The 16,998-nt window shown below is 61.5% G+C and overlaps 1 protein-coding gene across 1 annotated transcript in view; it reads left to right on the top strand.

The window, feature by feature from the left end:
- Positions 1-16,998, top strand: part of COL22A1 (collagen type XXII alpha 1 chain) — a 108,741-nt gene that overhangs the window by 9,674 nt on the left and 82,069 nt on the right. The window contains exons 3-10 of the mRNA XM_059672366.1: positions 7,433-7,507; positions 9,188-9,299; positions 10,966-11,089; positions 13,619-13,894; positions 14,586-14,666; positions 14,946-15,062; positions 16,045-16,089; positions 16,840-16,902. Of these exons, the coding sequence (XP_059528349.1) occupies positions 7,433-7,507; positions 9,188-9,299; positions 10,966-11,089; positions 13,619-13,894; positions 14,586-14,666; positions 14,946-15,062; positions 16,045-16,089; positions 16,840-16,902 (893 nt within the window). The remainder of the gene's footprint in view (positions 1-7,432; positions 7,508-9,187; positions 9,300-10,965; positions 11,090-13,618; positions 13,895-14,585; positions 14,667-14,945; positions 15,063-16,044; positions 16,090-16,839; positions 16,903-16,998) is intronic.

The following is a 16,998-nucleotide window of genomic DNA, read 5'->3' as shown; positions in this document are numbered from 1 at the left end:
CAGTGTCCGCTCCAGAGGGCAGGGGAGTGGCTCGTCAGCCCTCCTGTGGGTGCATTTGCCACAATCTGTCCGCGAGGGACCCGTCTGCGTGGAACCCGTCCGTGTGGGAAGAAGGGAGGTTCTCCCTCCCTGCAGGTGTGCCCCGCCGTCCTCCCAGCTCGGCACCTGCCCCTTACGATGAAGTCCTTGGGGGTGCCCCTCCCCGCGATCCTCTGGAGCTCAGGGTTCGTGGGTGACCGAGGGCAGACTGGGTGCCATGACCTTTCCCTCAGCAGCCCGGGCCTCGGTGAGAAAGGACCGGAGGAAAAGGGGGACCGTTGCGAGGTTGTGGTGGCTTGAGATGAGGCTGGCTCACGTGCTCTCTCTGGACTAAGCCCTGTAGGACCCGGAGGGCGGCCATTAAGAGTGGATTGTGTTCCTGAATTGAGCAAATGCCCAGAGGGTTTAAAACACAGCCCCCTGTGCTGTGATGACCGACAGCCGGGGCCGTGAGCGGAGCGTTTGCACCAGACCGAAGGCAAAGCTCTGCGGGCAGAGTTCGGCCCCGGGAGACACACGCCGTCATCCCGTGGACTCAGACCTCCTCGCTCCCTGTTCTCCTGCCCACCTGCCCCCTCCTCTGCCACTTCCTCTTCGTCTCCCCAGGAGGAATGTTGGCGGCGGGACTGAGTTTGGAGACTCCTCTCTCTCTCATCCCCTCCCAAGACTTTAGCACTGGCCACTGTCCCGGCAAAGCCAGGAGCCCTTCCCACAGGAGGTCCCTGCAGTCTCTGGTGACACCTGCTGGTGCCTGGCCCCTGGGACACTCCCCCGGAGGGAAAGGGGGCCCAGGGCCCCGGGACATTGGAAATCACACGGTACCCGCCCCTGCCCTCTGCCTGGCCTCCAGAGCACACCTTGCACCTGGGCACGCCATCTCTTCGTGGCCCTGAGTTCCACACCCCGCCTGGGTGAGGCCCAGACTGCCCCTGTGCCAGCACCCCCCCACCCTCTCCTCCCCCCTCAGCCAGGTGACAGGGGGTGCCCCTCCCTCCTCAGGGCTCTGCTCTGGCTGGGACGCGGCTGCACCCTGCTGCCTGCTTGCTCTTCCCCGGCTGGTTCCCCTAGTAGCTCTCCGCTCCAGTGTGGCTCAGCCCAGAGCTTTTCCCAGACCCTCGGGTCTGAGTGGGTCCTGGCCCCACACCCAGCGCCCTTCACGTGGCCACAGATTTCATCCACGGCCCTGACCCCGTGGCGACCAGCTGGCTTCTCTGTGTCTCTGTTTGTTCTCTGCCCCCTTCTTTGGCACGTGAGCGCCAGGTGAGTGGGCAGGGCCACCCCACCTGCGCGTTTGCACGTTTTCTCCTCACGCCGGACACATGTGCCGGGCACTGGGCACATATGTGTTGTCTGAATAAATGAATGGACGAATGAGCATGTATTAGATGCCAGGTGTCCTGCCAACTTCCTGCCCTCTATCCCATTTAACCGTCAGGATGACCTTGGGTGGGGAAAAATCCCCACAAATGTTTACACCTATTTCTGGGTCTGGACACAGACACAGAAGGAGAAATGGACATGGTCTAGGTGAGGCCTGCAGGCCCAGACCTCCTCCTCCCCCGCCTCCCACCCCTGTTTCAGCCTCAGTTTCCACCGGGGAGCAGGCGCGTACCAGGGCTGGGAGACAGACATGGCCCTTGTCACTGTTTCCTTTGTCTCTCAAGGCCCCAAACCAATCGGCACACGTTCCCATCACAAGCCATGTTAGGAAGGGCTCAGCTCTGTCCGAGCCCGCCCACAGGCCTCGCCCACCAGCTCCTCCTGAGGTCGCGGACATGTGACCCGGCTCTCGGGACCCGTGCTCGCAGCTGTCAGCAGGTCCAGAGGGACATGTCTTTCTAGCACTATCTTGTCACTGTCCAGCAGGCTGCCTCTGAAGCACACCAACATTCCCCCAACCTGACCACACCCTCCCTCCAACCTAAAGCTGGGGGTCGAGTCCATCAGCCAGCGGACGTGGGGCCGCTGGGGGCGGCGGGTGCCAATGCCCTTCGACCTAGAAGGGAGCCGCAGGCCAGGAATCTCCGGGAGGTCCTAGGACAGGAGGTGGCGGTGCCACCTGACCTTGGGTGGTCTTTTCCTCTCGCTCGGTCCACACTATGACCCTGGGGCAGCCTTTGATCTTTCGCAGCCTGACAACCTCTGTATGCACCTGTGAAGGGTGAATACCTGCCTTGCAGGGCTGGGGCAGGACTAAATGAGAAGTGTGCGACCCGGGACAGTGGAGCTGCCCACGGCTGGCTGTGTGTTGTTGTATTTGCACGCAGGCTGCTTTCCAGTGCCAGCTGTGTGGGTAGGATAATGGCCCAGTGCTCGATTGATGCCCAAGCCCCAGGGCCTGGGTTCAGTTGTTGCCTCTGCCACTCGCTAGCTGTGTGATGTTGGATGAGTTTCTTAACCTCTCTGAGCGCCAGCTTCTGCCCTCGTGCTCGGAGGTTCTTACGGCTCCAATGAGACCTCTTTCCACTCCTCTTGGGGAGGGCACTGCTGGGGGCAGGGGAGGCTTAGCTGGAGACGTTTGGAGATTGGGAGGAGCACCTGGTGCGTTGAAACATCTAAGTGGCTTTCACGAGAGAGAACGGGGACCTGTTTTGGGGTTGGCGCCGGCAGCGGGCAGGCGGGTGTGTTTGCAGTCTGCCCACCCCGGGGCTCCCAGCTCCCCGTAAGTGGGCACACGCGGGCCCGACTCAGAGAGCACCTGGCTTCTGTCGGCTCGGGTGAGCAAGCCCCTGTACAATCAGGGCGTCCAGAGGCAAAGGGGCTCTCAGGAGGCCGCGAGCTGGCCGTCTGTCCGTGCAGGCTTCAGAGACACAGACTTGGGGCTCCACGCGCTGGGTGACCTTGGAGAGACTGCGGGGGCGGTGGGGCCAGCATCTGACTGTACCGTTTACTAGCCTGTGGCCTCTGGCGATCTGCTTCCTCACTTCGCTCTGCCTTTCTTTCCGTGTCTGTGAACAGGAGCACCTATCGTGCGAGGCTGCAGGGAGGGTTGGCTTAATCAGCAGCTGGTGCAAGCAGGCTGCCTGCATGTGTGTCTGCTGGCCCCGAGGCCACTCCACCCCCAGCAGGACAGACACGGTCCCCAGTGCCGGGATCGTAATGATTGTTCATATCATCCCTGGCCCGGGCCCGCCTCAGCGTCTGGGGCTCTACCGAGTGGGAATGTGTGGATGTTTCCTGGCCGGCAGGGAGCCGCGGAGGAGCTGTGCCCTGCATCTGCCGGCGTCTGATTCACCACTTCCCTCCTCCGCCTCTTCCCTGCCCACTCGCAATGTCCTCATCTTGTCTGTGGTGAGGTGACGGATGGGCAGCGATTGCTTCCTCTCCCTGCACCCGGCCCGCAGGCTCCGCTCCCTGCCTCCCCTGGTCCTGCCCATCTGATCTCCTGGTCTGGGGCCACCGTCTCTGCGCCCAGATTCTAGAGGCAGGTAGACCTTTATTTAAATTCAGACACTCCTTTTTTCTCACTGGAGACACCCTTGGCTGAGAGCCAGGCCTCCGGCTGTGTGTTCTCCAGACAGAACTGTGGGTGTGTGTGTCGTGCAAAGCAGGAGGACATCAGAGACCATTTTGTGCAAACCTTCCCCCTCCCCGAATGCGCAGACCCCCCTCCCCTTTGCCACGTGGTAAACTGAGGATGAGTTGAAGCGTTTCCCCAGAGAAACCGCAGCGAGTTCCTGGTGGGTCCCCTGGGGCGGCAGCTCTGCTCGGCCGAGTCTGGCCTCGGCGGAAGGCTCCGGGGAAACAGAACCCGACCGTGGGAGGCGAGAGCCGGTTTCTCTCCAGGCGTCTAGGACGCTCTACTTACCCAGAGACCGAGGGGAACGCATGTCAGGGGGAGGCAATGAGAGATGCAGTCAGCCCGGTCCGCTCATGCTTTCAAGGAGGAAAATGCCCCCTAACGGGAACTGACTGCAGGCGCATTTTGATTCTTGAGAACGGACCCCGGTCCTCACTCCCGAGCTGCCTCCTCTGTGGATCCGTTACCCGATCAGCCCGTGTTCACTGGGATGATGAAGGCGGCACCGTCTGTCGGGAGCCACTTACCCAGAGAAGCAGTGGACCTGTTCTCACCACCCCCAGTGCTTGTCCTGGGGCCCGGGGAGGAGCGGCGGCCCTCCACCCTCCCGCCTGCTCGCCCCGGCCTCCAGGTTTGGAGCGCACGCCATCGCAAGTAGAGGAAACCCAGCTGCAGTGGCTCCGACAAACGGAAGTTCACGTTCCCTCTGCCTTCACCTCGCCAGGGGTTTAAAGTCATTCTCCCCTCGGTTCTTCTAGCCCTTAATCCCCCAGACATGGCAGCCAGCCTTCGAAGGAGGAGGGAGGGGACATAAACTTGCCCAAATCTCCCATCTGTCTTCCCCTCACGTTGGGAAGAGCCAGCGTTCTTTAAGAGGCCACCCCTCTCCCAACCAATGCAAATATCTGTTACTCCTTCCCTTGTCCGGAACGGGTCACATCGCGTCCCTAGCTGCAAGGGAGGCTGGACAGACGGGGAGTCGGCGTCACTGTAATAGTCCGAGACCAACCGGCTGCAGCTTTTCTCCTTGAACCGAGAACGCTGCCGTTCGGCACAAAAGTGACGTGCTTTCAGGCAGGAAGGCACTGGGACACGATGCTAGGCCGACCGCGCGGGGAGTCTCCGCCCTCACGCAGGAGTCCTCAGCCCCTGAGCTCTTCTCACTGGCTCATCCACATGGCGAGGAAGCCCATGCCTGGAAGGGGGCCCAGCCCACCGCTCAGCGTCTCCTTCTCATCAGGTGTCACTGTCACTTCTGTTCTGGGTGGGCTCCAGACCTGTCCCCGCCTGGGGCTGTGGGGACCGTGTGGCTAGAGTTGGACTGAGATCCAGCCGGGCCTGCAGACTCCCATCACGGGGAGACAGACAGGAGCACCAGTGCCTTCCGCAGGGCACCCCAGCCCTGGGACACGGGCGGGGGGAGGGCCTCCTCACCCAGAGAGGGGGACGGAGCGGGGTGGGGGTGGGGGTGGGGGGCTCCAGGCCAGAAAGACTCTCAGAGCTTAGGCAGGAGGAGGGGCTGAGAAGCAGGGAGACACGGATGGTGTCGCAGCAGCTCAGACGTTTTTTGTGCTGTCACCTCAGTCGGCCCACATGGCCCTGGAGGCAGGGATGGTGGCTTATCTGTTATCCCTCTTGTGTGTCCCCAGAAGTACCCCAGTGCCTGGACCGTATCTGCAGCCCTATAAGTGTGTAGTTAGAATAAATGCGTTAATGCGGAAATAAATAGATCATTACCCAGGCCGTGGAAATCTCTCGGCCAAAGGGATAGAGTTACAGGCTGAGAGGGACTGTGGAAGCCAAGCAGGTGAGCCTGGGCCCCACAGGCCGGGGAGCTGCTGGACGGGGTATTCTGGGAGCCATGTGTCCTGACTGAGCGGAGGCAGCTATAAATTGCCCGGAAGCCTCTCGGGCTTAGTGATGTCCCCAAAGAGGTGGCAGCTGGCGTGGGGAGTCTGGCTCCTCAGAGCGGCCTGGTCAAGTGCTGACGCTGCGGGATGACCATTTTTTCTGCCTTTGGGGCCTTCAGCCTGTCCCTGTCCGCTGGGGCTTGGGAATCAGGCTGTCCCCTGGGATAGCTGCGGAGACCAGGCTCAGTGGCTCTGCCCCCCCGCCTGAGCCCCAGCCGCCAGCCCTGGGGTTCGCTCATAATCAAGGCTAGAACCTCCGAGTCAACTCACTTCAGATGACGCACGCTCCCCAGCCAGTCAGTCTGGCCGGCTGCCAAAGTTAAAGCCATCGGTCGCCACCCCACAGCTGCCACCATCCTGGGTGGAGCTGTCTAAATACCACCCAGCGCCGGCCTCCTCCCTCGGACTGGGTCCTCAACAGACAGCTCGGTGCTAGGTCCAGAATATCTTCTTCCATGAGGCTCGTCAGACCCCTTGGTGCCTTTTGGGATCAGCATTAAAAATAGCTCCTCCCGCCCTAGCTTGTTTGGCTCAGTGGATAGAGCGTGGGCTTGAGGACTGAAGGGTCCCGGGTTCAATTCCGGTCAAGGGCAGGTACCTTGGTTGCAGGCTTGATCCCTGGCTCTGGTCAGGGTGTGTGCAGGAGGCCACCAATCAGTCTCTCTGTCTCTGTCTCTGTCTCTCTCTCTCTCTCTCTCTCTCTCTCTCCCTCTCTCCCCCTCCCTTCCACTCTCTCTAAACATCAATGGAAAAATATCCTCGGTGAGGATTAGCAAAAATAAAAATGAACGAATAGCTCCTTCCAAATCAGGAAATGACCTCACTCGCTCCCCTCACTGCTGGGGCAGGGGCCCCCACGCCTGCCCCACCCCCGAACGCGTGTGCCCCAAAGGTGAGGAGAGGGCATTGCGCGTGGAGCTGACGGGATGCGGATGTGCCTAGTGACGTGTGCTTATAACAATAACGCCTGTGACCAAGTCGCTTCATGGGCGGGGTGTCCATACAAGCCACCTCAGGGGCTAGGAGGGGCCTCCCCGAAGCCCGGTCCTGTCCTGGGCATGGTCTCGCCCCATCCTCAGTGCAGCCCCAGGACACGCGTGTGCTCGGGAGGGCCTCCCACGTTACCGACGGGCACACCCAGACCGAGAGCTTAGGAGGCGGGTAGGGGAGCCCACACTGGGACCCAGGCCTCTCAAGTTCAGAGTGGGTGCCTCTGGGATTTATAGGACAACTACAGAGCCCTTTTTCCTTCCAGCCTTTTCCTTTTAAGCGAGGAATCATGAGGACGCTTATGGATACCCTATCGTGAAGCATGTTTTATTGCATAGCTTGCCCTGCTGCCTTCGTACGGCCCAGCAGTTTTGCATGCTCCTGGATTTGCACCTGCAGCTCCTTAAGGTGCATAAGAGGCACCTTCTGGTGGGTCCCGGCACAGAGGACCGTGTCAGGGGTGCCTGCTGACTTGGATTTTCACGTCCAAGTGTATGCCTTTCTCGGGGAGGCGCCCTCTGCGGCGTCTGTGCGTCTGTCTCAGCCTTCCTGCTCTAAGAGGAACCTCCAGCCTCGCTTCCCAGGGAGGCCCCTGCCCTCCCCACGCTGGGCCGGGCCGGGAGTCAGCTCTGTGCCCAGAGCCCCCAGCACCCATGCCCTTTCCTGCCCCGTGTCACCTGTCCATCCTGGGTTTGGCGTCTGCCTCCCTCTCACGGCAGACCCTCTGGGCTCCTCCCGGGTGGGGACGGGGCCTCCTTCACATGTGCATCTGCTCCAGGCACTGGACCCCTCCATGCAGTGAGATGGGGGATCCGTGTGGACCCCTCCATGCAGTGAGATGGGGGATCCGTGTGGACCCCACATGCTATAAGATCGGGTTGGGGGGAGGGGGTCGGTCCATGTGAGGTCACGTTTCCAGAGGGACTGTGGCTGCCATGGGCTCACTGACCTCTCTGTTGCTCTTGCTTCTCAGACGTGCTGTGCCCCAGCGTCCGCGTGGAAGGACATCGCTTTAAACACACCAATGGCGGGACCAGGGAAATCACAGGTGAGAGGAAGCGGCCCCCACGCGTGCCCGCCCGCCGCAGTACTTGTTGGACCTGCGCCCGACTCTCCCCGATGCAGGGCGGCCTCGCCCTCCTGGGCCCGGGCCTGTCTCTAACCAAAGAGCCGCTAGGATGGTCTGAACTGTGCCAGTGGCCAGACCCTTCCACAGACCGCCTGCCCGTCAGGAAATGCTCGTTTCCCCGGGCTGGTGACCTGTGGGGGCCACTGCGTGGTGCGGGCGCTGGCATGAGCGGTGGCCCAGCTGGGCGTGAGTGAGCGGGATTGGCGGCCGGGGAGGGGGGGTGGGAATGCCGCAGGCGCTGGGAGTGAGGGCGGGTGAGTCACAGTTGTGAATGTGTGAGTGAATCGGTGGTGAGAGCACAAAGGGACGGGACCAAGCCTCTCCTCAGAGGCTGTGGTGACAGGTGCTGGGGCCAGGCGGGCGTGGCTCAGGTGGCTGCCATCATCCTGATAACGATGGGCTTTTCCTCCTCCCTGCGCCTGGCGTCCTGCCTGCAAAGCACTTCAAGGCCTGACCTCAGGGACTTTTCTCCTCTCCAGCCACCCGTCTCGGGTCCAGTTCTGGCCCATGTGTGATGCCCACGGGTCAGGCTCCCCTCCAGGCAGTGAGCGGGGGACGTTCAGGACGGGGTGCTCTGCAGGCGCTGCCAGTCCCCGCCCCATCCCAGGACCTGCCAGGTCAGGGGCTGCTGGGGACTCAGAGGTGCCAGCCCCGCCTCTTGTGCTGGGGGCTGTTGAGAGGATGGGGGCGGGTGGGCCTGCTGCCTGGGAGCACTGGGCGGAGGGGGAGGGGCTAGCAGTCCTCAGGAGCAGCCCTGCCAGTGACTGTTTTCCTTTAATATATTTTTGTTGATTTCAGAGAGGAAGGGAGAGGGAGAGGGGGAGAGAGAAACATCAATGATGGGAGGGAATCACTGATGGCTGCCTCCTGCACGCCCCCCGCCCCCTGGGAATCGAGCCCGCACCCCGGGCATGTGCCTCCACTGGGAATCGAACGGTGATCTCTTGGTTCATAAGTCAGTGCTCAACCACTGAGCCACACTGGCCGGGCCAACCAGTGACCACTGATGTAGAGACGCCTTGGGCCCCATTTCCAGTTCCCCGTTGGATCCAGCTGCAGGCTCAGCCCCACACTCTCACCAGCTGCTTCCTTCCCTGCCCCGCCCCCACTGCCCGTCAGCACCTCCTAACCTCCAGCAGCCGGTTCCTGCTCGGTGCCCAGAAGGTGCCAGCGCCATCTGCTTCCTTTGTCCGACTCATGAAATGACTCAGCCCGTTCGCCTTGTTAACTCGATCGCCTTCCAGTGAATGTGTTCACAGCCGAGTCACTGCCCATTGGGGGACACTGCTGGCCACCCCCGCTGACGGCCCTGGTCCTCCGTCCCCAGCCGGCTCGGACCGCACCCGGTCTCGGTGGGAGGCCTGGCGCCTGCACCCCCCGCCCCCCCCCCGCACCTTTTCCTGGGACGGGAATTGCAATGGGAGCTGGACCTCTCCTCACTCACTGCTGCGCTTGCTCCGAGTGTGTTCCTGCAGGGGTTCCCCCGCGGAGCCCCGTCGCTCCCGGGGCGGGGGGCCGGCTGCCTCTGCAGAGCCAGGGGCTGCTCCTTGGTCCCCGTGCTCTTCTCTCCAAACCTGCCCCACTCCCGCCTTCCCACAGGGTTTGACCTGATGAATCTGTTCCGCGTGAAGGACGTCCTGGGGCAGCGAGAGGATGGGGTGCAGAGCTCCTACGTCCGGATGGGGTCCTTCCCCGTGGTGCAGAGGACAGAGTGAGTGCTCCCTGTCCTCTGCGGCGGGGCTTGTGGGAGGGCGAGGCCAGGCCACTGGCTTCCTGCAGACAGTCGCCATTAATGCCTTTCCCGTCCTCGTTGTCATAACATTTCCTTGTTTTTCCATATATATACACACATACATACATATATATATATGTGTGTGTGTATATATTCTTATATTCTTATATTCTAAGAAAATCCTTAGTTCCTCTCTCTGTAGACATAGAAAAATAGAAACAGATGTAGATATAGTGTAGATAGCTATAGGCATAAATATGTAGATAGAATAATATATAGCACATAGAGATGTATCTCTATATACACATCCACACACACGTGCGTGTTCTTTCAAAGGTATAAGAAGAAAGTGTGTTTAGACAACCACAGACTAGTTGGACTCATGAATGACAGAGAAAGTGAGGGAGTGAACTCTGGCTTCGGAGCCCGTGTGTGGGGACGGAGGGGAAGTCCAGGCCGTGGCCTCAGCGTCCCTGGATCCCAAGGAGGCCCAGGCGCTGAGCCCGGCGCTGCTGTCGGTGCCCGGGGCGGCCTGGGAAACCAGCTCAGAGGGACTTGGAACAACCCGCCACCCCCAGCTTAGAGCTGTGCACGGGGATCGGAGAGGGAGGCCCAGACTTTGCCAAGCGCAGGGTCCCTGAGGGTCTGCGTGTCTGAGAACCAGGAACCCGGCCGCCTCCTCACTTCCCCTCCTGGCTCTCTGGCCAGACGGCTAACCGGGAAGCCAAGGCCGAGTGCGAGTGCGCTCTCCAGGCAGCCGCCTGCCCAGGTCCGCAGGGTGGGCATAGAGCAGTGATGGCGAACCTTTTGAGCTCGGCGTGTCAGCATTTTGAAAAACCGTAACTTAACTCTGGTGCCGTGTCACCTATAGAAATTTTTTGATATTTGCAACCATAGTAAAACAAGGATTTATATTTTTGATATTTATTTTATATATTTAAATGCCATTTAACAAAGGAAAATCAACCAAAAAAATGAGTTCGCGTGTCACCTTTGACACGCGTGTCATAGGTTCGCCATCACTGGCATAGATCGCTTAGGGGAGGCGAGCTCTGAGACCGCCCTTGGTGTGAGCCTCTGCCTGCCACGCTCCAGCCAGACGGCGAGGAGCTAACCCTCCCAGTCCGGTCACCCCAGCCGGAGAGAGATCAGGACGCCCTCCCCTCAGCACTCCTTGTGAGGGACCCCTCCATTCTGAATTGGGAGGGGAGCTGCAGGGAGTCGGGGACCCTAGATGGGGGCTGCTGCCACGCCCGCTGGAGCCCTGGGCTCTGTGGAGACGGGAGGATGTCCTGGTGCAGGGGCAGGGGACTGGGCAGGGCAGGGATCAAAGGTGGGCCTTGCTGCCAGGGACAGCAGAGGGTGCGCTGGGCCACTCAGCTGCTGGGAGCCTGGATTGCGTCAGGGACGGTGGCCCTGGGGAGACGGAAGCATTGTGGGTGGATTTGAAGGGGCCAGTGGAGGGGCCACAGGAAGGTCTCACAGGGCCAGCCAGAGGCCCTGATGGAAGGAGGAGGCAGTCAGGTGGGGGCGGGGGTAGAAGTGTTCAGGAGGCGCGGTGGGCGGGGCTTCGGGACCAGGCTGCACGGCCTCTGTTGGCAGCTCCTGTCTGGTCGCTAGTCACTGTCTGTCTCCGTCCCCCCAGGGATGTGTTCCCCCAAGGCCTGCCTGACGAGTACGCCTTTGTCACCACCTTCCGCTTCCGGAAGAGCTCGAGGAAAGAAGACTGGTACATCTGGCAGGTCATCGACCAGTACGGCATCCCGCAGGTGCGCAGGCCGCAGCCGGTCCTTCTCGGGGCGGCCTTGCCCCTCCCAGGGCCCCCCAGGGCCTCTGTCCTGGGCCTGGATGTACAAAGGCCCAGGAGACCCGCGAGGGCCCCGGGGGTTGGGGGGGCGGGGGCGTCACACCTCACGCCCCCCCGGGCACCGCTTCCCCCGGGGAGGGTGGCGTGCTGGCTCTCCGGTGGGTGAGGACCTGCTTCCCGCAGGCGTGGCAGCAGCCCTGCGAGCCGATGGCACTGTCTGTCCGCAGCCTGAGCGAGGCTCGGGATGGAGGAGGAGAAAGTGGCTCGGGGTCAGCAGACCCGGTTCTGATCTGTGTGTGGCCCTGGCCCTGAGAGTGGTCCTCTGGGCCTTGATAGAGTTCTTCTCCGTGACCTGGACACAAACCCACCACCCAGGGTCGGTGGCCGCACCTGGCGCAGGGCCTGACACCAATGCCGCTGGTCACAGGCAGCCCTCCGGGACCGTCTGGGCGTCACGCTGCCTGAAGCAGGGCAGCGGGTCTTTGCCCACCTGGTGTGTGTGGGCTCCGTCCCTGCAAAGGTGGGTCAGCCCACGAGCAGCCGTGGCCGGGGGAGGAAGCCGGCCTCAGCGTCGCAGCCGCAGCACGAGGCGCCTGTGCGAGAGGCGGTGGCTCTGCTTTGTGCTTTGCCGAGGTCCAGGGCCCGGCTTTGGCGTCCGTGGGTCACGTCTTTGTCTGTGGTTTGCCCTGTTCTCTCCTGAACCATGAACCGTGTGAAGGAAGACAGGGCTCCCCAGCTGGGGGTGCCACCTGTACTTTCACACGGGATTTCATTAGCATGGAGGCGGCTCAGGCCCTCGTGGGGAGACCAGCTTCCCCGGACCCTGACCTGGCACACACGAGCTCGTCCACACGTGCTTGTCCACATGTGCTTATCCACGTGGGCTCACCCACACGTGCTCACCCACACGTGCTCACCCACGCGTGCTCACCCACACGTGCTCACCCACACGAGCTCGTCCACACGTGCTTGTCCACATGTGCTTATCCACGCGTGCTCACCCACACCTGCTCACCCACGTGTGCACACTTGGTAGGAGCCGGGGTGGTCCTGTGTGCTTCCCACATCTCAGCTCACTCAGTCCTCATCACAGCCCTGTGAGTGGACCTGCAGCTGGACCATCTCACAAGGGAGGGCACTGGCCACAGTGAGGTGAGGCCCGGGCTGCCTCTTACAGGTGGTGGGAGGAGAGGTGAGGCCCGGGCTGCCTCTTACAGGTGGTGGGAGGAGAGGTGAGGCCCGGGCTGCCTCTTACAGGTGGTGAGGGGAGAGGCGGGATTTGAACCCGGGCAGTTGAGCCCCAAGTCTGTCTCTTCTCCACCGTGCCCGGCGGCTCCTGTCTCATGAGTTCGTCCTAATGGACGCGTGCTGTCCCTGTCGCGGCCCTGGTCACACTGACCATGGGCTTCCCCACGCTGCCTGCCGCGCGGCCCGACTTCTTCGTGTGGGAGGCAGCGCGCAGGGACGAGAGTCCTCCCAGGGCCCTTCTGGAGAGCAGGCAGCTCGTGCTGACCCTCACCCTTGGCCTGCCAGCACCCGGTCCTGCTTCTCCGGTTCCCAGGGTCTCAGCCACGGGCTGGGCGCCGGCCACGACATTCCTGTGGCCAGCCCGCGCCTCCCCCGCAGTCTGGGGCCTGGTCCTTTATGAGGTTTGCAGAGCTGGTGCTCCCGCGGTCGGCCAGCCTCCCCCTCCGCCCGTCGTCGGCCGGGCCGCGCTGAGATGCTGCGAGATGAGCCGGGTAGAGGCTGAGCCACCTGCCAGGACCTCAGGCTCCCCTTCCCAGAGGCGCCGGGCAGTTCACCGTCACTGGGCAGCCTGGGTGGCTGCCGCCCCCAGTGGTGTGATGGGGAGGTCCCAGGACACTGAGCGGGACGGGGTCACCGGCCGTCCATGCCCTTAGCCCTGTCCATCTGCTCTGGAGGGTTCCAGGTCCGTGATCGGACTTAGTGTTCACAGCCGCCCTGCACGCTGGCACTTCCCATTGCCGTTTGGAGAAACCCAGGGCCGTCACTCATGCCCACACGATAAAGGGGCAGCGTGTGGGGCCGTTAGAGGTGAGGCCATGGTCCTGGCCTTGTCGGCAGGTTAGGGTCTTGTTGGAGACCAGGCCCCGGAGGTGGGCAGCCCAGAAACAGGGAGACGGTTACAGTCGTCCTGGCAAGATGACGCAGACTGGCCCCCGGTAGGGAGAGTACCTGTGGGGACGCGGCCCGCCTCGGTGGATGAAGGTAAAACCAACAGGATCTGCGATGGGTCTAAGCCGTGAAGTGCCACTGGGGCTCCAACCTGTGAAACCAGTTTCAGGAACTAGAAGGTGTATTGCATTATGTGTTGGGTTATCAGTCAGGGTGTGTGGTTTTCCAGGTTTCCACCCCAGCAGAAGCATGCCGGCGGGGAATTGAAATGTGCCTCAGGCTCCCTGGGCCAGAGAGAGGAAGGCCCCTCCCACTCGGTCCCACGCAGCTCACGGAGCCTCTGGTCTCCCCCCAGGTCTCCATCCGCCTGGACGGCGAGAACAAGGCTGTCGAGTACAACGCTGTGGGCGCCGTGAAGGACGCCGTCAGGGTGGTCTTCCGCGGCACCCGGGTCAACGACCTCTTTGACCGGGACTGGCACAAGCTGGCGCTGAGCATCCAGGCCCAGAACGTCTCCCTGTACATCGACTGCGCGCTGGTGCAGACGCTGCCCATCGAGGAGAGGGAGAACATCGACATCCAGGGCAAGACCGTGATCGGCAAGCGCCTCTACGACAGCGTGCCCATCGACGTGAGTACCAGGTGCTCCCCATGCCCCCCACACCTGCCTGTATCATCTGTCGAGTCATCGCCTTGCTCCATCTTAGAAGGGAGGACCCTGACTCAGAACTGCCATGTGGGAGCCCAAGGTCACATCACTCACTCACTCACTCACTCATTCATTCAATCAGCCAGCCATTCAGTCAATCGTTGATCACATCTGTATTGGGCACCTATTGTGTGCCAGGCACTGAGCTCAGCACTGGTCCAGGGTACGTTTATCTGCATATCTATATCTATATCTATATCTCTCTACATATCTGTTTAAAAAAACACTATAGCATATAGCCCGTATGCGTACTAACTATTTAGTACTGGCAAACAGTATAGTTGTAGTTTAGTTGTACATGCTTATGTGATATAGAATAACCCTACTGTTTGCTCACTTTACTAATATGTGTCCCTACTTTGGTTCAGGCATTTGATTTTCATAATGCCTTTGAAACGTCTAGGTGGTTTTTACGTTGTAAATAAAGCAGCTTGGTCTCGGCGGCCAGGCTAAACTAACTCGATAAACAGCTAGTTTGTTTTTTCCTTCGTTGAGGTGGGATCGCTCAGTAAACTGCACAGATGCTAGGCGTGTCCCTGACCAGTCCTGTCAGGTGCACACCCTGTGCGGGATCCCGGGTTCCAGGACACCCCTCGCCCTGGCTCTCTTTCAGTTTGACCTGCAGCGAATTGTGATTTACTGCGACTCCCGCCACGCGGAGCTGGAGACGTGCTGTGACATCCCCTCGGGCCCGGTGAGCCATCCTTGCACAGAGAGGCTGGGAGGAAATGGGTCCTGGGCCTCCAGAAGGGGGGTGTCCAGGCCTGGGGAGGGGCAGTCGGGGTTCAGGGGATGCCCACCATTAGAAGGGGACCTGGCTGGGGGCCCGGAATCATTGCTAGGGACCCATCTCCTGGTGCAGTGGGGCGAGCAGGCCGTGAGGTCTGTCCGGGGTGAGGAGGCTCCAGGCGGAGCCTGACGGGGGTGGCGCTGGGTGAGAAGCAGGTGCCGACCCGCCCGGGTTTCCCTCCAGTGCCAGGTGATCGTGAGGACCGAGCCCCCGCCCCCGCCCCTGCCGCCACCCACCGCCGGCAGCGAGCAGATAGGGTTCTTGAAGACCATCAACTGCTCCTGCCCAGCCGGAGAGAAGGTACCTCCTGCAGCCCCGTCTCAGGCCTCAGCCGGCAGCCCCAGAGCCGAGCGGGCAGGCTGGCCCGCAGGCCCGGCCATGGAGGTGGGAATTTCCCATCATGCACATGTTCTGCCAGGGCCTGAGGCTCCCAGGCGCCCGTGACTCTCGGGTCAGGGAAGTGTTCTTGCTCCTTGGACCTCTCACTTCTCGGTCGTGTGCACGCCAGGACGGGGCTCCTCACTCAGCTCCGAGGGCATTTTCCCGAAGTCAGTGAGGGGTTCCCGCCGAGTCCCGGCCCCACCCGCATCCCCTGCCCTCGCGGGCAGCTAAGCCAAGCAGGACTTGGTTTGTGAATCGGACTGAGAGGGCTGTGGTGGGGTGTGGCTGTGCTCTGTGGACACCCTCGTCCCTTTCTTCTCCACGTTTCTTTGATTAGCCGGACTCGGTAACCTCAGTGCGTAGATGAATAGATTTTTATGGATCTTGTTCTAATTTTAAAAACGAGTGTGCGTCTGTGAGCGCACAGCATCCATTACGTAGATTCAGTGTGTCATCGAGTGCCCGGGTGGCCGTCCGTTCTGTTTTTCTGTGGACCCTTGGCCCTTTGGGTAAGAAAACACTAAACAAAACACTGTCCACTGCTGGTCATCACAGACACAGGCAGCACCAAGATGACAAAAGAGGAATCGTGCTGGGCAGGGTCTCCACGAGGCTCACGGACCCACCGCCCCGGGCCTTGGCCTGCAGTCTAGTCTGTGGCTGTGTCTGCCCCTCCCAGCCGAGCGGCACCCAGAGGTGCTCGGTGACGCTGCCTGGGAGGAAGGAGACAGACCTGGACCGCGCGGATGCAGCCGCGTGGAGGGACGCACTTGGAGATCCTCAGCGCGCGGCTCACAGAGAGACTGGCTACGGCTCCCGGGGTGGAGAGCCCTGTTGTGCAGGGAGCAGGGGAGGAGTTAACACACAGCCTTACTCATGCCCTTTCTCCTTTTCCCTTTAGGGAGAAAAAGGCTCCAGTGGCCCGGTGGGACTGCCCGGCCCGAAGGTCAGTCCTGGGGCCGGCGGGGTGGCTCTGGGGCCGGGCAGCCTCGGCCGTGCTCTCCCTGTGAGAAAGACGCCGGCGCTCGGTCCCCGTCCCGCAGGCGTGGCTGCGGCTGGGTGGGATGGAAGGAGGAAGCAGTGGCATGAGGTTTAGGACCGCTGGGCCCTGCTCAGCACCTCCATTTCTCACCCCGAAATTGTGGGCACGGAGTGGCAGGGGACACAGCCCTGACTCAGCACCAGCCGAGCTGGGGTTCGACCTGGGGCTTCTTTTAAAAAGCTTTTTTAAACGTATTTTTATTTCAGAGAGGAAGGGAGATGGGGAGAGAGAAACATCAATGATGAGAGAGTCATTGATCGGCTACCTCCTGCACGCCCCACACTGGGGATCGAGCCTTCCACCCGGGCATGTGCCCTGACCAGGATTCGAACTGTGACCTCCCGGTTCATAGGTTGATGCTCAGCCACTGAGCCGCACTGGCCAGGCAGACCTGGGGCTTCTAACACTCCTTGGGGGCCTGGGCTCAGAGCAGGACCAAGCCATTCCCAGGGACAAGCGTGACCTCCTTGCAGCCACTCGCTTTCTCAGAGGTTCTCGTTCCTGGAGGAGGAGGCTGGGCAGTTACTCAGGGTGGGCAGGGGACCATGCCAAGCTCAGCGGCTCCTCGGGTGGGGCACGCGGGCGGTGGGCACCTGTGCGGGGAGCCCTGTGGAAGGACCTACGTGATCTTCATCTCCAGTTTCAACTCCTCAGGGCGACAGGGGAGGCCCCGGGCCATTCGGGGCTCCGGGACCCAAGGGTGAGAAAGGCGACTCGGTGAGTGAGGGCACCCCTCCTCTGCGTGGCTGGGGTGGGAAACCCGGGGGCCCCAGTCCTGCCTGTCCCTGGAACGCACGGAGCCCCTGGTGGGAG

Source organism: Myotis daubentonii, chromosome 17 (genome assembly GCF_963259705.1).
Source record: "Myotis daubentonii chromosome 17, mMyoDau2.1, whole genome shotgun sequence".
NCBI lineage: Eukaryota > Metazoa > Chordata > Mammalia > Chiroptera > Vespertilionidae > Myotis > Myotis daubentonii.
Note: the sequence above shows the minus strand (reverse complement) of the source record. Positions and strands in the feature narration are given on the sequence as shown.